Source organism: Colias eurytheme, chromosome 23, assembly GCF_061535395.1.
Source record: "Colias eurytheme isolate Ceu_HAF_F1 chromosome 23, ilColEury1 Martin Lab GWU primary, whole genome shotgun sequence".
Classification (NCBI taxonomy): Eukaryota; Metazoa; Arthropoda; class Insecta; order Lepidoptera; family Pieridae; genus Colias; species Colias eurytheme.
The window spans coordinates 8,081,822-8,096,689 of NC_143002.1; the positions used below are offsets into that span (position 1 = coordinate 8,081,822).

At 31.8% G+C, this 14,868-nt stretch overlaps 3 protein-coding genes across 3 annotated transcripts; 2 read left to right on the forward strand and 1 right to left on the reverse strand.

Moving 5' to 3' along the window:
• Positions 1 to 11: 11 nt before the first annotated feature.
• LOC149898418 (uncharacterized) lies at positions 12 to 8,197 on the reverse strand. Its single transcript, XM_090115390.1, has 5 exons — positions 7,930 to 8,197; positions 6,507 to 6,667; positions 3,052 to 6,224; positions 2,872 to 2,967; positions 12 to 2,672 (listed from the first exon to the last, which is right to left on the reverse strand). Exons 1-5 carry the CDS (start codon positions 8,014 to 8,016, stop codon positions 2,494 to 2,496), a joined length of 3,696 nt encoding a protein of 1,231 aa, XP_089971516.1. The 5' UTR covers positions 8,017 to 8,197; the 3' UTR covers positions 12 to 2,493.
• A 407-nt stretch (positions 8,198 to 8,604) lies between these two features.
• Positions 8,605 to 12,148, forward strand: LOC149898419 (uncharacterized). Its single transcript, XM_090115573.1, has 3 exons — positions 8,605 to 8,772; positions 10,861 to 11,249; positions 11,852 to 12,148. Exons 1-3 carry the CDS (start codon positions 8,685 to 8,687, stop codon positions 12,026 to 12,028), a joined length of 654 nt encoding a protein of 217 aa, XP_089971699.1. The 5' UTR covers positions 8,605 to 8,684; the 3' UTR covers positions 12,029 to 12,148.
• GatA (glutamyl-tRNA(Gln) amidotransferase subunit A, mitochondrial) lies at positions 8,834 to 10,583 on the forward strand. The gene has a single exon (XM_090115572.1). The coding sequence runs from the start codon at positions 8,902 to 8,904 to the stop codon at positions 10,378 to 10,380; it is 1,479 nt and encodes a 492-aa protein (XP_089971698.1). The 5' UTR covers positions 8,834 to 8,901; the 3' UTR covers positions 10,381 to 10,583.
• Positions 12,149 to 14,868: the final 2,720 nt, after the last annotated feature.

Sequence of the window (14,868 nt, forward strand, 5' to 3'; positions counted from 1 at the left end):
AAAAGACAATCTTAAAGAATTTAGTTTAATTAAATTTTAGAAGGGCATAACAGTTTTATATTATCACATAATATACAAAGCATCTTACTGGTAATGTATCTGTTTACATTTTTGTGATTTCATAAGAATATCTGTACAATATTTCGAGAAAAAAATTGCCTAAATTACAATGCGGCTGCTTTAAACCAACACATTTTTTTATATAATTTTTCATGTTCAGGAGAGTTACCGTGACGTCTTTAAACAGTACTAATTCTAGTGTTGGAAAGTGATAGCGCTACACGACCTATATTTCTGTCTCTTTCCCACACTGGAATTAGTACTGCTTTAAGACGTCACTATGAAATCTGCATATATTAAAGAACGATGGATAGATAAGTTAAGGAATTATTATTATCAAAATATTTCTGAGAGTCAGACAGAGATGATGCTAAGATTGTGGTATCAGAATTATTATCAATGCGTCAGTGAGCAAGGGAGATAATACTATCATTTTATCAATTTCTATATTATTGGATGTTTGAATAATTAATCCGTTGTGTAAAGACCAGAAAAATCTAGGTTTTAACATTGAGATAATATTAAGTACGTGTGGAGGAGACACCACGAATAAAATCTGTGCGCCATTTTTTTGCTCTAACTAAGTTTTAAAAATTATTATCTAGTTAGGTACTTAACGATGAAAGTTATTCCTTTGCACTTTTCCGTATTATTTGTATTATTTGTGCAATATCGTAACACACACGAAGGCATGTTTGATGCGTTTCACTTTAAAACCATTAAAAAATACCGCTCAACATACGTCACATGACGTATGTTGAGTGGAACATAAGTGATGTAGGCGGTGTCGTCTCCTATTAATATTATCTCAATGGGTTTTAAAATATGCATCTATCAAAATTGCGATGTAAATATATAACAGGAACTTTGATGAATAATGTGATATTTATAAGGCAATTGTTACATTTCACTCTTACACCTATGTCTATTTGGAGCTTTGTTTCAACACGGCACAATCGACACAATCCCACATAACTTGGGTGAAATTTATTTAAATTTAAAATAAACGTTCAGTAAATCGCATATCGTAGCTTTTAGGTGCATTTACAGATTCTTGCAAATAGCGAGGCGAATAACGAACACGCATGTGCACACATTACACTCTATTCGCGTTGAGGGTCCCGACTCCCGTGTTCGTGTTACCGGTTTTTCAGACGTAATCTAAAAGAAGACGAATCTATGAACATCGTTACATCGCTTAAAATTCATTCAATGACTGATGGTCAGATGATATGATATTCTAATCCTGCTGTGGTTCGCAACACTCGTATACGAATGTTCGACGAAACATTCGTATACAGGGCGAATAGCAACACGAATGTGTAAATGCACCTTGAAACTTCCGTATCGTGTCGCGCCGTATATAAAATACTATTTTAATTTTTATTGATGCTTTGTTTATATTAGCATTTTATGACTATGAATTATAATATTGTAGATACATATTGCTTTATGAATAATGGCGAAAAACAATTCTAAATGACGATACAATAGTAATTATAATATGAACTAAGTGGCAGTGTTTAAATAATTTTACCTAAGTATATAATTAATTGCTAGGTACCAATACAAATTGATTGATTTTTATTCATAAAAAAAAATAAAAAAAAATATCATCAATAGAACAAGGAAAAAAACTTTGAATTACAATTATATCGATAATATATTTGATATCGATAGCTATAGAAATAGCTATTGTTTTATACATTTTCAATCATAATAATATAAGACCTATCTTTTATTTGAAACAAAATAAAATATAAGGGGCCATCCATAAATTACGTCACATGTTAATGGGGGGAGGAGTACTTAAAATGTGACAACCTGTGACAAGGAGGAGGGGGAGGGGTTGAACAGTTCAAAAGTTCGTGTGACGTAATTTATGGATGGCCCCTAATTATTTAACGTCACTAACATTTTTTTAGTACAATTTACATTGTATACGTTAAAATTTTGGTGTTCTATATATGAGGTATTTTTACAATATTACAAAATAGGTATATATTATGCGAAATAAAAAAAAAGAATTCTAACCATAGACAAATTAGATGAACACTGCAATTTACTATGTCAAATAAAAAATAATTAAAATTACTTTATCTTCTTTAATTTAAAATTTAAATTTAACAAACACTTAATAACATTATCTTACACATAATATCTTACAGAGACAAAAGTTACACCATTTCAAAATATCGACAATCAACAGAGAAAATACAAAATGTATTTTTTTAAATCTAGATTACATCAAAACAATCTATATTAAATTCAATAGATAAATAAATTTTATCAATACAATAAAACCTTATTTTGCTTATTTTACTCAATCACGCGACGTTTCGGTTTGTAAATTGTAATTATTTTAAATTCCTATAAAAATTTGCACAGATACACTACACCGTGTTTTTTCCGGCAACAGCACAGATAATAAATCTAACTGACGTTGCGTCTCGACAGATAATGTAACTTGGGTTTGTACAAATCTGACGTTTCATACCTCTGCACTACATTTCTTGGTGTTTTCACTTTACCGTTTGGTGTTTTTGGTGTAATTTGTGAATTTTGCTCGTAATTTTCCACTGATTTGTCACTTGATGGACTATTAGGTAATTCTGAAAGGAAAGAAGTACATAATTATTTGTCTTACTTGCGAATTAATATAAGGTCACATATGAAAAATTGGTCTTTGTTAAAATTAGATTTTATACAATATAATATGTCGAAAGATGTTAAAAAACAATTATTATCATTTTATTACTTCGTTTAAGTATTTTAAACATTATTCTTCAACAAAAAGATGAAAAATAATACCTGGTCTTTTTGGTCGGGGCAAGCCCACCCTTTTCGCCCTTCCCAAATATTTTGATCGCGTATTTAATTTACTGTTTTGTTCTGTTTCTTCCGCATCTGAAATAAATACAATAGTATTTAATAAATAACCATAATAAGACTATAAATAAATATGACTTATACTTTGAATAGGTAACTTACCTTCTGTAGTAGATGTTATAAGATCTGACGTGCTCATTTTCCTAATTTTATTCGGCGTTAAGACCCTCCTATTATTATTCTCTGTTGTCTCAACTTCATCAATTTTTCTTTTCAAATTACAATCCATTGCACTGTCAATGTTAGATTCCGTGATATAATCGATTTTCGGCATTTTTGTTGACGAATCGTCAACAATATCGCCTAGTATAATCTCCATTATTTCTTTTCTGGATGTCGTATGGACCATTTGTTCCAATTTAGAGTCGTAGTCACTCAATTCGAACGAACAATCTGATTTTCCTGGACTAAATACTTGTGACCTTATGCTATCTGTATCATTTGAACGTTCGTATTCTATATCAAGAGGAAGTGACACTTCAGCAGAAATGTTAACGTCTTTTACTATTGATTTTGTTTTTGGTAATTTTAGATGTCCATTCCTCTGGTAATTTATTATTTCAAAATCGCCGAACGTTCTCGAAGCCTCTCTAATAACGTTTTCTTCATATGTATCACAGTTTATTAAATATATTTTATTATTTGCTGAAGCTTTATCCAAATATGACTTAAGAAATGAACTGAATTTAGATTTCTCTATTTCAGATTCAGATTTTTCATGTTCTGCAAAGTGAGATAGACTCGGTTTGGTATTCGTAGTATCTTCTACTTTGGATTTTTCTGCATTTTGTTTTTTACTCTCACTTTGTTTTTCCGTTCGGGACAGGTTCTCTGTAGTTTCTATAATTACTAATTTTTCATTTTCGGTATCTTTTTTAATTTTCTTTCCAGATATGTCAGGTACTGCAAGTTGTTGGCTATTTTCTTGAATGTTTACACGTTCAGTAGTATTTGCATTATCAGCTATTGTTTCCTTTACAAGATCTTTACTTTCTGTTGCCAAAACATGCTCATTTTCTGTTTCACATTTTACTGTTGATGTTTTACCATCATTTTCATTACATTCTACTTCATTTGACTTATTAATAGCATCGTTTTGGTTTCCTTCATTTAACTCATCAAATAATTCCGCATTTGTATATGTGGGTTTATCCTGCTTATCAAGTGATGTCTCTGTTGCATTTTCGTTACTTTTTATAATATACTGCGATCTCGAAGTATTTGAATCGCACGCAAACTCCAACTCAGGTCCGGGTATACTTGAGTACACTTGGCTTAAGCTTGGCCTGACGTTTGCTTGAAATTCTAAAAGCAACGCCGCTTCTTGATTCATTCTCCTTTGCTCCTCTTCTAGAAACTTCCGCATCTTCATTATTTTCTTAGCCTCTTCAAAATTTGCGGCGATTTTCGGCTTCTTTAATGTTATATCAGGTACGAAAGGTAAACGTGGCGGTGACGAGACGGGAGTTTCTAAATGAGTTTCAACTCTGATGACAGGCTTATTTTGTAATGTTGTTGCTTTTGTTCCCGCATCTTGTACGACGTTCTCTTTATCGCTTGGGCTCGTTGATCCACTGCCTGATGTATTATCAGATTTTGAAGTGCTTTCTTTTGAATCTTTTTTACTTTCCGACGATTTTGAACTTGCCGGGCGATGCGAACCTTTGGATGAAGAGCTGCCATCATTAGAATCTCGATCAGTCGACCGCCTGTTGGGATTTCCCCTCCCTGATAAACTGTAATGATCATCTGCTTCCTTTTTAGTCTTTTTATCTTTGTCTTTATCACTCGATTTACTCTTCCCACTGCTACTACTACCCTTTCTTTCTTTATCCGAACGATGCGAACTGGATTTTGAATCTTTAGATTTCTCTTTAGAAACTTCTTTAGAGGAAGACTTTTCTGAACTCTTGTCTTTTTCTTTGTGGCTGGACGACGAAGATTTCTTCTCATCAGAATGTTTACTTGAGTGTGACCTGTGACTAGAACTGGAGCTTCTGTGCGATTTGGAATCTTTATGACTCGATTTGTGAGAACTTCTATGCCTTGAAGAATCTTTACTATCTTTCTTGTCACTTCTGTCTCTGGACCTTTCTTTATCAGTTGATTTATGTTTATCATCTTTGCTGGACGACTTCTTATCGTGCCGACTACTGTCTCTGCTACTTGACGGTTTAGAATCAGATTTTTTATCTTTACTGCTAGAATGTTTATGCGAATCTCTAGAGCGATGAGAGCTTTTGTGACTACTTTTCTTTTCTTCGGGTTTCTTAGATTTCCTGGCATCTTCAGAATTTTGATCAGGTTCAATTTTTGTCTCAATATTAATTTTACTATTTGCGTCACTCTCGTAATCTATATGTAAGTTATTGCTGTTAGAGCTATCTTCGCAGGCTGGTGAATTAAAATTATTGATATTTACTTGATTAAACTGATAGGATAACTCTGCTTCCTTTTTATCAGGTTTAGTAGTATCCAAACTATTTTCCGTCGATTTCGCTTCAATTGCAAATCTAAAAGAACTCGGTTCTTTTATGTCTTCCTCTTTTGTTTCCGCAAATTCATTTTCGAAGCCCTGTTGAGCGTCACAAGAATTTTCATTATTGTAATTTCTTATTGGTGTCAACGGCGACATATTCCTACGTAAAGACGAATCCGAACTAGAATCGTCATCATCTTCAGTATTTATTGGTTTGAAGAAACTATCATTTTCTTCTTTAATAATTTCATCTGGCAATGGTATATCGGTGGCTACATCAGGATCTTTAGGCAGTTCTATTTTTTCCAACTCTACTTTAGGCGGACTATTTTCTGGTGGGGGGATATCTTCTGGTCTAATCTCTTCGGCTGGAAGTGGTATGCTTTCTTTATCGTCACTACCATCAGAGTCATGTACTGTGACTTCATTAGCACCAGTAGTGTCTGTTTCTTCAGTTTTCTCTTGTTCATTATTTTCTGTTAGAACATTACTTTCTTCTTTCACTTTATCTGTTTGTTCATCAACTTCCATCTTCGTGGCTTCAGAAGATTCATCAATTTCCATTTTCTCATTTTTATCTTCATTGCTTTTAACTGATCCTGGACTGACTGCTTCTAAGTCAGTCGGCAATAAATCAATGTTTCCATTAGAAGTTTCTGCAACTGTAGTTTTCTTTCTTGTAATGCCTAAGTAGTTGTACACAAGATCTTCTACTTTGGGCACAAATACAGTCGCAACTTTTGGGTTTACCACTTGATCAACTATCCTTTCTACACCCTGCTCTAAGTAATTGCCACTGTAACAGAAAGAATTTAATTTTAATTCAAATTATGAGTAAAACAACATAAATCTAAAACATATCCCCTGTTAGCAAGGCAGGGCAACCTTTTAAGATATTGTTTGCTTTTTTTGATATTGCTTTGTTTCTTTTTTGCTGTTAAATAATATATATTTATTTGAAAAAAAAAAATTAAATGACAATGATTGCAGGTGCAATTATTATATTTTACAATAATTTTTTACATGACCTAATTATATGTATATAAAAATTCTCAAGCTTTAAATATTTTATACATACTCCAATATATGCTTCCTCAGTTTTTCTCGCAGTTGGTTTTTATTTAGGTCTGGTTGCCAGCATTGTCTAGCAAGAAACGTTGACACCGAGTTTTCCACTCTCTGCCTGAGATTTTGGTACGCGGGCCGCGTGTCAACATCAGCAATGCAGTCTTTACGAAACTGAAAATGGAAATAAAAAATGAACATATATTTAAGACTAGCTGTGCTCCGCGGTTTCACCCGCATTGCTCCGTTCCTGTTGGTCTTAGCGTAATGATATATAGCCTATACTCTATAGCCTTCCTCGATAAATGGGCTATCTAACACCGAAAGAATTTTTCAAATCAGACCAGAAGTCAAACAAACAAACAAATAAACTCTTCAGCTTTATAATATTAGTATAGATTTGATATGAGTATGATATCTAAAAACATTTTGGTGTACATTTTCAATTTTATTGAAGAAGAAGGCAAATACATTTATTGCCAAACACCTTAATTAATTAAAAAAATGTGTATCTATTTGCATACAACTAATTAAATTTTATTCAAAATAACTTATTCTAACAGAACACTAATCATATATATATAATCTTAAATAATACTAATTATGATTTATAATTCACTTTGGCTACTTTATCCCTTGTTATTACAAACAGAATAAAAACCTAATGACAGCTTTAAATTACAACTTAAGTTTATAACCAAGAAAATCATAGAAACTCTGAACTCAAACATTTATTAAATCAAATAAACTTCTTCTAAGCACTTTTAAATTTATCATAGCATAGGTTTAACATTTAGCAACGGTTCAGAAAGCAGACCGCCTCCTAGGTACAATGGAGACAAGCGAACAATTCTCTATATAGTATTGATGTTAATAATTTGAAATATATAAGTATGAAATATGTATAACATATCAAATTGATCATTACGGCACATAAATAGAATATTAATTGAAGTATGGAATGGCGGTTTACTTTTCAATTAGGTATGTTGAGATTTTTATATATATATCTCTTTACACTTTATAAGAACAAGCCTATGAAATAAACCACATGATTCTTAGATAATGTTAACTAAGTTATAATTCTAATAAGTAATACATTTTTACTTCAAAATTGTAAATTTACAGTTATCAAGTATTTAATATTCAATCAATTATTCTGACAATATTTTGTGATTGAAATCAGATATTATAACTTTCTTTTTATTATTAAATTCCCCAGCTGCAGAAATTCTTTAGAATTATTAATATAACATAAAATTTGTTCGAAATTGACTATCTCAATAATTTAAGAGCATTCCTAACATAAATTAAAAACAAAATGTCTCAGGTTCTGGTGGACTTTGGAAATGGATTTTTAGAATAAATGACTAAGAACAAGTTTATACCTTTTTATATGTTATAAAATAAAATGAAAAATTCTTAAAAACACAAACCTGATCGAAAATTCCTTTTGATTTTAGTTCATAAACTAATTGATCAACCAAACGAGGATCTCCAGGCATGTATTGCAAATGAGCCATTTTTAATATTGCTTCACAAAATAAAATTAATATACAACTGATAAATTAGATTTCATTACTGTCCAATTAAGTTCCTTCATATAACAGGAAAAGTTAAGAATAGCGTAATTTATATATTATTAAAAATTCTACAACTTTTCTGAAATCGGCTCAGTCGCAAATTTAATGTTACCATGCCGATTCAAACTTCACCCTTGACATAATATTAAGAATTCAAGTACCTACTACCTATAAAATAAATTTTATTAAACTTTTATATAATTAGTGCTAAGCTTTAACTTTAATAAAATATGATTTTATTTTAAAGCTGCTGTAGTAATATTTCGTTTTTAGTGCCAAAAGTACTAACAATGTAGATAAAATTTATTATTATAAAAAGATAAAATCAAATGTGACATATATTTCTTACATGAATTTTTTAAAAATTCGTCCAAACACCTATAAAATAAAATACGAATTATTATTAAGCTTAATTTCACCTTAATTTCTACAACTTTTTTAGACATATATAAATAATTAATTAATTTCTACAACTTTTTTAGGTATATCTTACAAACGTCACTTGCTGTTATTGTGATTTGTGTCAACTGTCAAACAAAAGTTTAAAATTTAAAAACGAAATCGTTGAATTAAATTTTAAATTGATTTATACTATCATAGTATTTAAAATGGATATCGACTCAAGTTCTGTTGGTAATTACGGCCATCTGTATAATGAATTGGTACAACGAGATCTACAGGAACAACTAGCAAGCGGTAAGTTTTAATTTTGAAGACTTCAAAAATAAGTTTTGATTTTGACAGTTGCTATGTTTACTTCAGTATAACCCTATTTTATTTATCTCTTGAGCGAAATTAACATTTAATTAATTTAATATATTAAACATGAATAAGTTAACCTCGTATAGTATAAAAGAAATACACAAAGCTTATCGAGAGAAGTCACTGAATCCAAAGAGTTTTGTTGACTTATGTTTAGAAAGGGCTAAAAAAGCGAGTGAATTAAATGCATTTATTACATTATCGGATGATGTAGCTAAGAAACAAAGCACTGAAAGTGAAAAACGATTAAACTCTAAAGGCAAGACAAAGTTAATGGAAGGTATAACGGTTGGAGTAAAAGATAACTTCTGTACCAAAGACATAACAACCACTTGCGCTTCCAATATGCTGAAGAACTTTGTGCCGACTTATAACGCCACAGTTTATACGAAATTAATAAATTCTGGAGCATGTCTCGTAGGGAAGACGAATTTGGATGAATTTGCGATGGGTTCTGGCACCGTTGATTCTATATACGGACCGACACGTAATCCATGGTGTTATGATGATGATTGGCGGATACCTGGCGGCAGTTCCGGTGGCAGTGCTGTCGCAGTGAGCAGTGGAGCGTGTGTCGTAGCCATAGGATCAGATACAGGTGGTTCAACAAGAAACCCAGCTGCTTTATGTGGAATAGTAGGTTTAAAACCTACATATGGACTAGTTTCGAGATATGGTCTTATTCCACTTGTAAATTCGATGGACGTACCAGGTATTCTAGCTAGAAAAGTTGATGACGTTGCTACCACACTTAACTGTATAGCAGGACCAGACGATTTAGATTCTACTACTATCAAACGTGAATTTAAACCAATCACAATGAAAAACGACATTGATTTGTCTAAAATAAGGATTGGAATACCCAAAGAGTATCACTGTAACGGCATGAGTAAGGAAGTAATAGATACTTGGCAATACGTCACTGATTTGCTTTATGATGAAAAGTGTCAAATACAATCCGTATCTTTACCTCACACTTCTGTTTCAATAACCGTATATTCTATTTTAAATCAGTGTGAAGTTGCCAGTAATATGTCTAGATATGACGGCCTGGAATTTGGCTTAAGAACTGACGCAGATTATTCTACCGAAGAGCTATATGCCTCTACCAGATCAGAAGGCTTCAATAATGTGGTACGATCAAGGATATTCGCTGGAAACTATTTCCTATTGAAACAGAATTACGAAAAATACTTTGTAAAAGCTTTGAAGTTGCGACGGTTGATAGCAAATGACTTTAAAAATGTATTCGGTGAAAACGGAGTTGATTTATTGTTAACACCTACTACACTGTCCGATGCACCATTGTATAAAGATTTTGTTGCTAAGAATAACAGAGATCAGTGTGCGTTTCAAGATTATTGCACACAACCAGCGAACATGGCAGGAGTACCAGCTGTTTCTATCCCTATCAGATTATCGGAGCAAAATATGCCACTCTCTTTGCAGTTAATGGGGCCGTGTCTCTCTGAAGAGTTATTACTTAATGTAGCTAAGAATATAGAAAGTTTGGTTAATTTTCCAACACTGGATATGGAATAATATTTGTAATAAGTTGTTAAGTGATTTTTTATGTTTTTATTAAAGACAATTATTACATTTATATATAAGACTTGTTGTTTCTTGCATTTTAATTTATTAAAGCATAAGTATTACAAACAATAGACAATGTTTTGAGTGTATTCTAAATTTTTATTAAAATTAATATGTAGTTGTGCAAGCATCTGTGTTTGTTTAATGTTAAGAACTAATAAATAATTAAAGATAATATGCAAGAGCTTTTCTTATTCCACCTATACTACTTTACATACATACTATAACATGCTATTTATTTATTTAATATTTTGTATTATTCTCTATGATCTAAAAAATATTTCTTTGACTATTTATGGAAAATGTAATTATATTTAATCACTAATTCATAAAGATTTTCAATTTTGAAAGAAACTATAAAAAAAAATTAATGTAAGCAATACAAACATACGAAACGTTACAATAATGTTTCTGACGTTTTTTTTACAGCTACCCTCACATCCGAGATACTATCAAAACTTAACATAACACCAGATAAACTACCACAAAAAGCACAACAAGTACTCCAGCAGTGTGCTGTCAAACAATCGGAATTCAATACAAATCTAGACCCTATTTCCATATCACTCCTTACATCGAAAGATCTCTCTGAAAGACTGCAAGATGAATATGAGATACTAAAACTGAAACAAATGAATGCAACACTGCAAGCGAAAATAGACCGTAATAACAAGTTTATAGAGGAGTTAAGGGACGAATTGGAATGCTCCAGGAAATCGTTGGCTCAGCAGAACCCGAATCCCGAAAACATACACGATCATATAAGGCAGTTGAAACAGAAATTGGTTTCGTATGAAGAGAGCTGTGAAAAGGCGAAGGTATATTGTTATAATTTGTTGATTATTTCTTTGCCCATTGTGGAAATTCATTTCCTATTCAATATTTGGGTCTCATAGATTTGTTCATGTTTTTCATCTCAACTTTATCGATATAGTCCTAGCCTTATAATCATTGGAAAATAGAAGCCTAGTAAACTAAATAAAGATTTAATTAAATTAAGTTCAGTTTTTCAAACACACGCTTACGTAATAAGTGTAAAATGAAATAATCTTATCTTATATATAAAAATGAATCGCAAAATGTGTTGGTAAGCGCATAACTCGAGAACGGCTGAACCGATTTCGATAATTCTTTTTTTATTATATTCCTTGAAGTACGAGGATGGTTTTTATGTAGAGAAAACGTAAATATGTACCACGGGCGAAGCCGGGGCGGACCGCTAGTACCTATATAAAAATGAATCGCAAAATGTGTTGGTAAGCGCATAACTCGAGAACCGGTGGACCGATTTCGATAATTCTTTTTTTATTATATTCCTTGAAGTACGAGGATGGTTTTTATGTAGAGAAAACGTAAATATGTACCACGGGCGAAGCCGGGGCGGACTGCTAGTAAGGTAATATACTCACTTTTCTTACAGACTAAATACGCAAGTCTCTCCGTACCAGACGCCATCTTGCCCAAAGCGCTGACGTCACTAGTCACCACATTGGCGACGCTAGAGGAAGAAGCCACCTCATTGAAGCAGCGAGCTGATGATGTGGTGCTGATGAACAAAACGAGAGATACTTTGAGAATGATCCGAAAAATAGAATAGATCAGGCATGCAGCAAGAGCCAGAAGTCAAGATCATGTTAGATTAAGCTTGTGCTATTGTAAAAGTTTATAAATTATATACCAATATTTTTTAAACCGTAATGTAAAATAAACGTTCGTATTTTTCATGAAAAAGCTTTAATACTTTAATTTTTTTTTATTGTAACCCCAGTCAAAAATATTTTAATGAAATAAAATTAATTAAGAGGTGATCTACATACCTACTTATAGCTAGCCGGTGTAAAAAAATATCATATTATGTATACATATATAGATCTATCACTATAGATCTCCTACGGCTGACCAGTGACCACAAATACGAACTTAATCGGAACTGAAACCTATAACGTAACAAATTCAAATAACATTAAAAAAACACAAAGTATCGTTTGTTACTTCCTTGTTTTTTTTCAAGAAATAAGTCCAAGAAATATACATATAATATTTAAGCTGGATCCATATTTTCCCTACAATCATAAGTTATCATCTACTGTTATATAAAACGACAGCTGGGTGATTGGCCTCTCATTCCTCTAACGGTAATCTTCATCTACGCTGATGTCAAACGAAATTTGAATAGTAAAATTCTATTATTTACGATGTTAGCACTAAAAAAAACCGGTTCCCAAAATAGCATGGCATTCATAACTTTTCAATGGGATTGATAGGCGGGTGCCTACCGACTACGTAGTTACTTAGGTGTAAAAAAAAAATTGTCTACTTTTTCTAATTTCTATGTTGCAATTTTTTTTTCATTCATAGAACTCAGGCTATTTATTTTTGTATTAAAGTTCTTTTCATGTAAAAAAAAAATCAAATCGTACATTTGGGCGCCAATTAGTTTCTTCCTTTTATTTTTTTTTTTATAAAAATTCATAATTGAGAAACTCCATCGTTTTTAAGAGGTTCTATTTATTGAGTTCCGCCTTTAAGTAATTTTATTTTGCTCCCAAAACTTAATGAGAATACGTAGTTAATTGTTTTAAGTATATGTAAATAAATATTACCGTGTGCAGAAAATAAATAATTTGGAAAATCCAAAAGTGCACGCCTCATAATTTTTTTTTAATAAATATTTATTAATTATTATTTTTGTTTATTTAACCTTTTGACCGCCAGAGCAAAAACGCATCGCCGTGCCCTCCACGCCAAGCCACAAATTCAATGAGATAACCTTGAAAATAGTAGGGATTCCAAGATGTTATCGATAAACATAATAATTCACGTCTGAATATTTGAATAAACAGCTTATAACACAAAAATAATATTTATTTAACCTCATCTCCTACTGTAAAAACTTAAGACCACATTTATAGCAACTATCAACAAAAAAAATCAACCTTTTGAGATACAAAAATACATATAAAATTGCAGCAAGTTACAGCACTATTCTCTATCAGTTACGCCCCATTGGCATGTATACATGCCAATGGCGCGGGCAACCATCCTTTTTTTTATAATCTCTCGCTTCTGATTAGGGATGTGTAGCTGTATATTATTATAACTTATCGAGTTTATTTATTAAGTTTATATGAACTATAGGTATTATTGTGGAGTGTTTATTTGTAAATATCAAAACAACTATTACCTTTAAATAAAGGGAATTGCATTAAAACTACATATTTATTTTCCAATCATTTAGTTTAATACTTGAGTTATTACAAATACTAATTATATGTAGGTACCTATTTAGGTCAATTACCATATTTTGATATGACATAGCGACAATTTGTATCATAAGAATATTCTAATAAAGGCACTGATTAGACTTATTAGGTAATAAATTTTGAAAACTGCTCGCTCACTCGCCCGCTACTCGATAAAATATTTTTACAACTTTCCGCACTTAACAACACGGCACGCGCTTACGACGTCACCAGTCCGACATCTATTCATGTCAATGGCGCAGAAGGGATTGCATATCGATACTGTGCTAGGGATGCGCATGATTGGCGAAAAGGAAAATATTCAAATCAACAATATCCACAATATAGACAATATGGTATTATACCAAAGAATGTAGTATTTACCTTTTTTCTCAGTGACTAAGCTTATATATTTTTTTTGTAGTTATTACAAAAATTAAGCGAATTAGAGTAATTTCGCTGAAATTTTAATGAAGTTACTTGAATATTACACTACATCACTAGTAGGCACGTATACATGTCATTGGCGCGAGAGAACATGCTTTTTTAGCCATTAATTAAGTTATTTTTTGTCATCAAATATTTGAATAACTACTTGGCAATTTTGTTTACTGTGTACAATTATGTAATAACTGGGGATTCAGTTCATAAACTGTATAAATAAAACACGTAAAAGTAAAGGTTTAATATGTTTATTTTGTATTTATCTATGATCTGTTTTTTGGCATGTATAGGTGTCGTTGGCGCACAGGGCACGATTGCGCATGACATCTATAGATGTCATTGGCGTTCAAAAGGTTAATAACAATTAAACCACATCGAATCAGACCCTGAAAAATGAAAGGGTTCTATTCCTGAGCATACTCAAGCGTAAGAGAAAAAAAAAGACTCGATTAGTAAAGTATTTCGGTCGCTATCGTGTTAACAAGAAAAAGGATCCGCACATACAGACACACGGACGTCCAAGACAGAACTTTTTTAAACTGTTTTTTAACTAGTTTAAATAACAAAAATGACATCAAAAATATCATGAACGTTAAAAATAGTGTTTTTTCTTAATATGTGTGTGTATGTATTATCTTACAAGTGCAATGTATGATACATAAAGACATTTTAAGTTTGAAAAATCAGATGTTTTGCGCGAAGTGACAGTAGCACAGTAGTACCCACCTCAACGCTTCGCTTATGAGGCGTG

Excerpts from the sequence above, each read along its gene's own strand:
- LOC149898418 (XM_090115390.1), bottom strand. The coding sequence starts at position 8,016 with ATGGCTCATTTGCAATACATGCCTGGAGATCCTCGTTTGGTTGATCAA. Across the intron at positions 2,968-3,051 it reads TATAACATCTACTACAGAAG|ATGCGGAAGAAACAGAACAA; the intron begins GTAAGTTACCTA and ends TATTTATTTCAG. Across the intron at positions 2,673-2,871 it reads GCCCCGACCAAAAAGACCAG|AATTACCTAATAGTCCATCA; the intron begins GTATTATTTTTC and ends CTTTCCTTTCAG.
- LOC149898419 (XM_090115573.1), top strand. The coding sequence starts at position 8,685 with ATGGATATCGACTCAAGTTCTGTTGGTAATTACGGCCATCTGTATAAT. Across the intron at positions 8,773-10,860 it reads ACAGGAACAACTAGCAAGCG|CTACCCTCACATCCGAGATA; the intron begins GTAAGTTTTAAT and ends TTTTTTTTACAG. Across the intron at positions 11,250-11,851 it reads AGAGCTGTGAAAAGGCGAAG|ACTAAATACGCAAGTCTCTC; the intron begins GTATATTGTTAT and ends CTTTTCTTACAG.
- GatA (XM_090115572.1), top strand. The coding sequence starts at position 8,902 with ATGAATAAGTTAACCTCGTATAGTATAAAAGAAATACACAAAGCTTAT.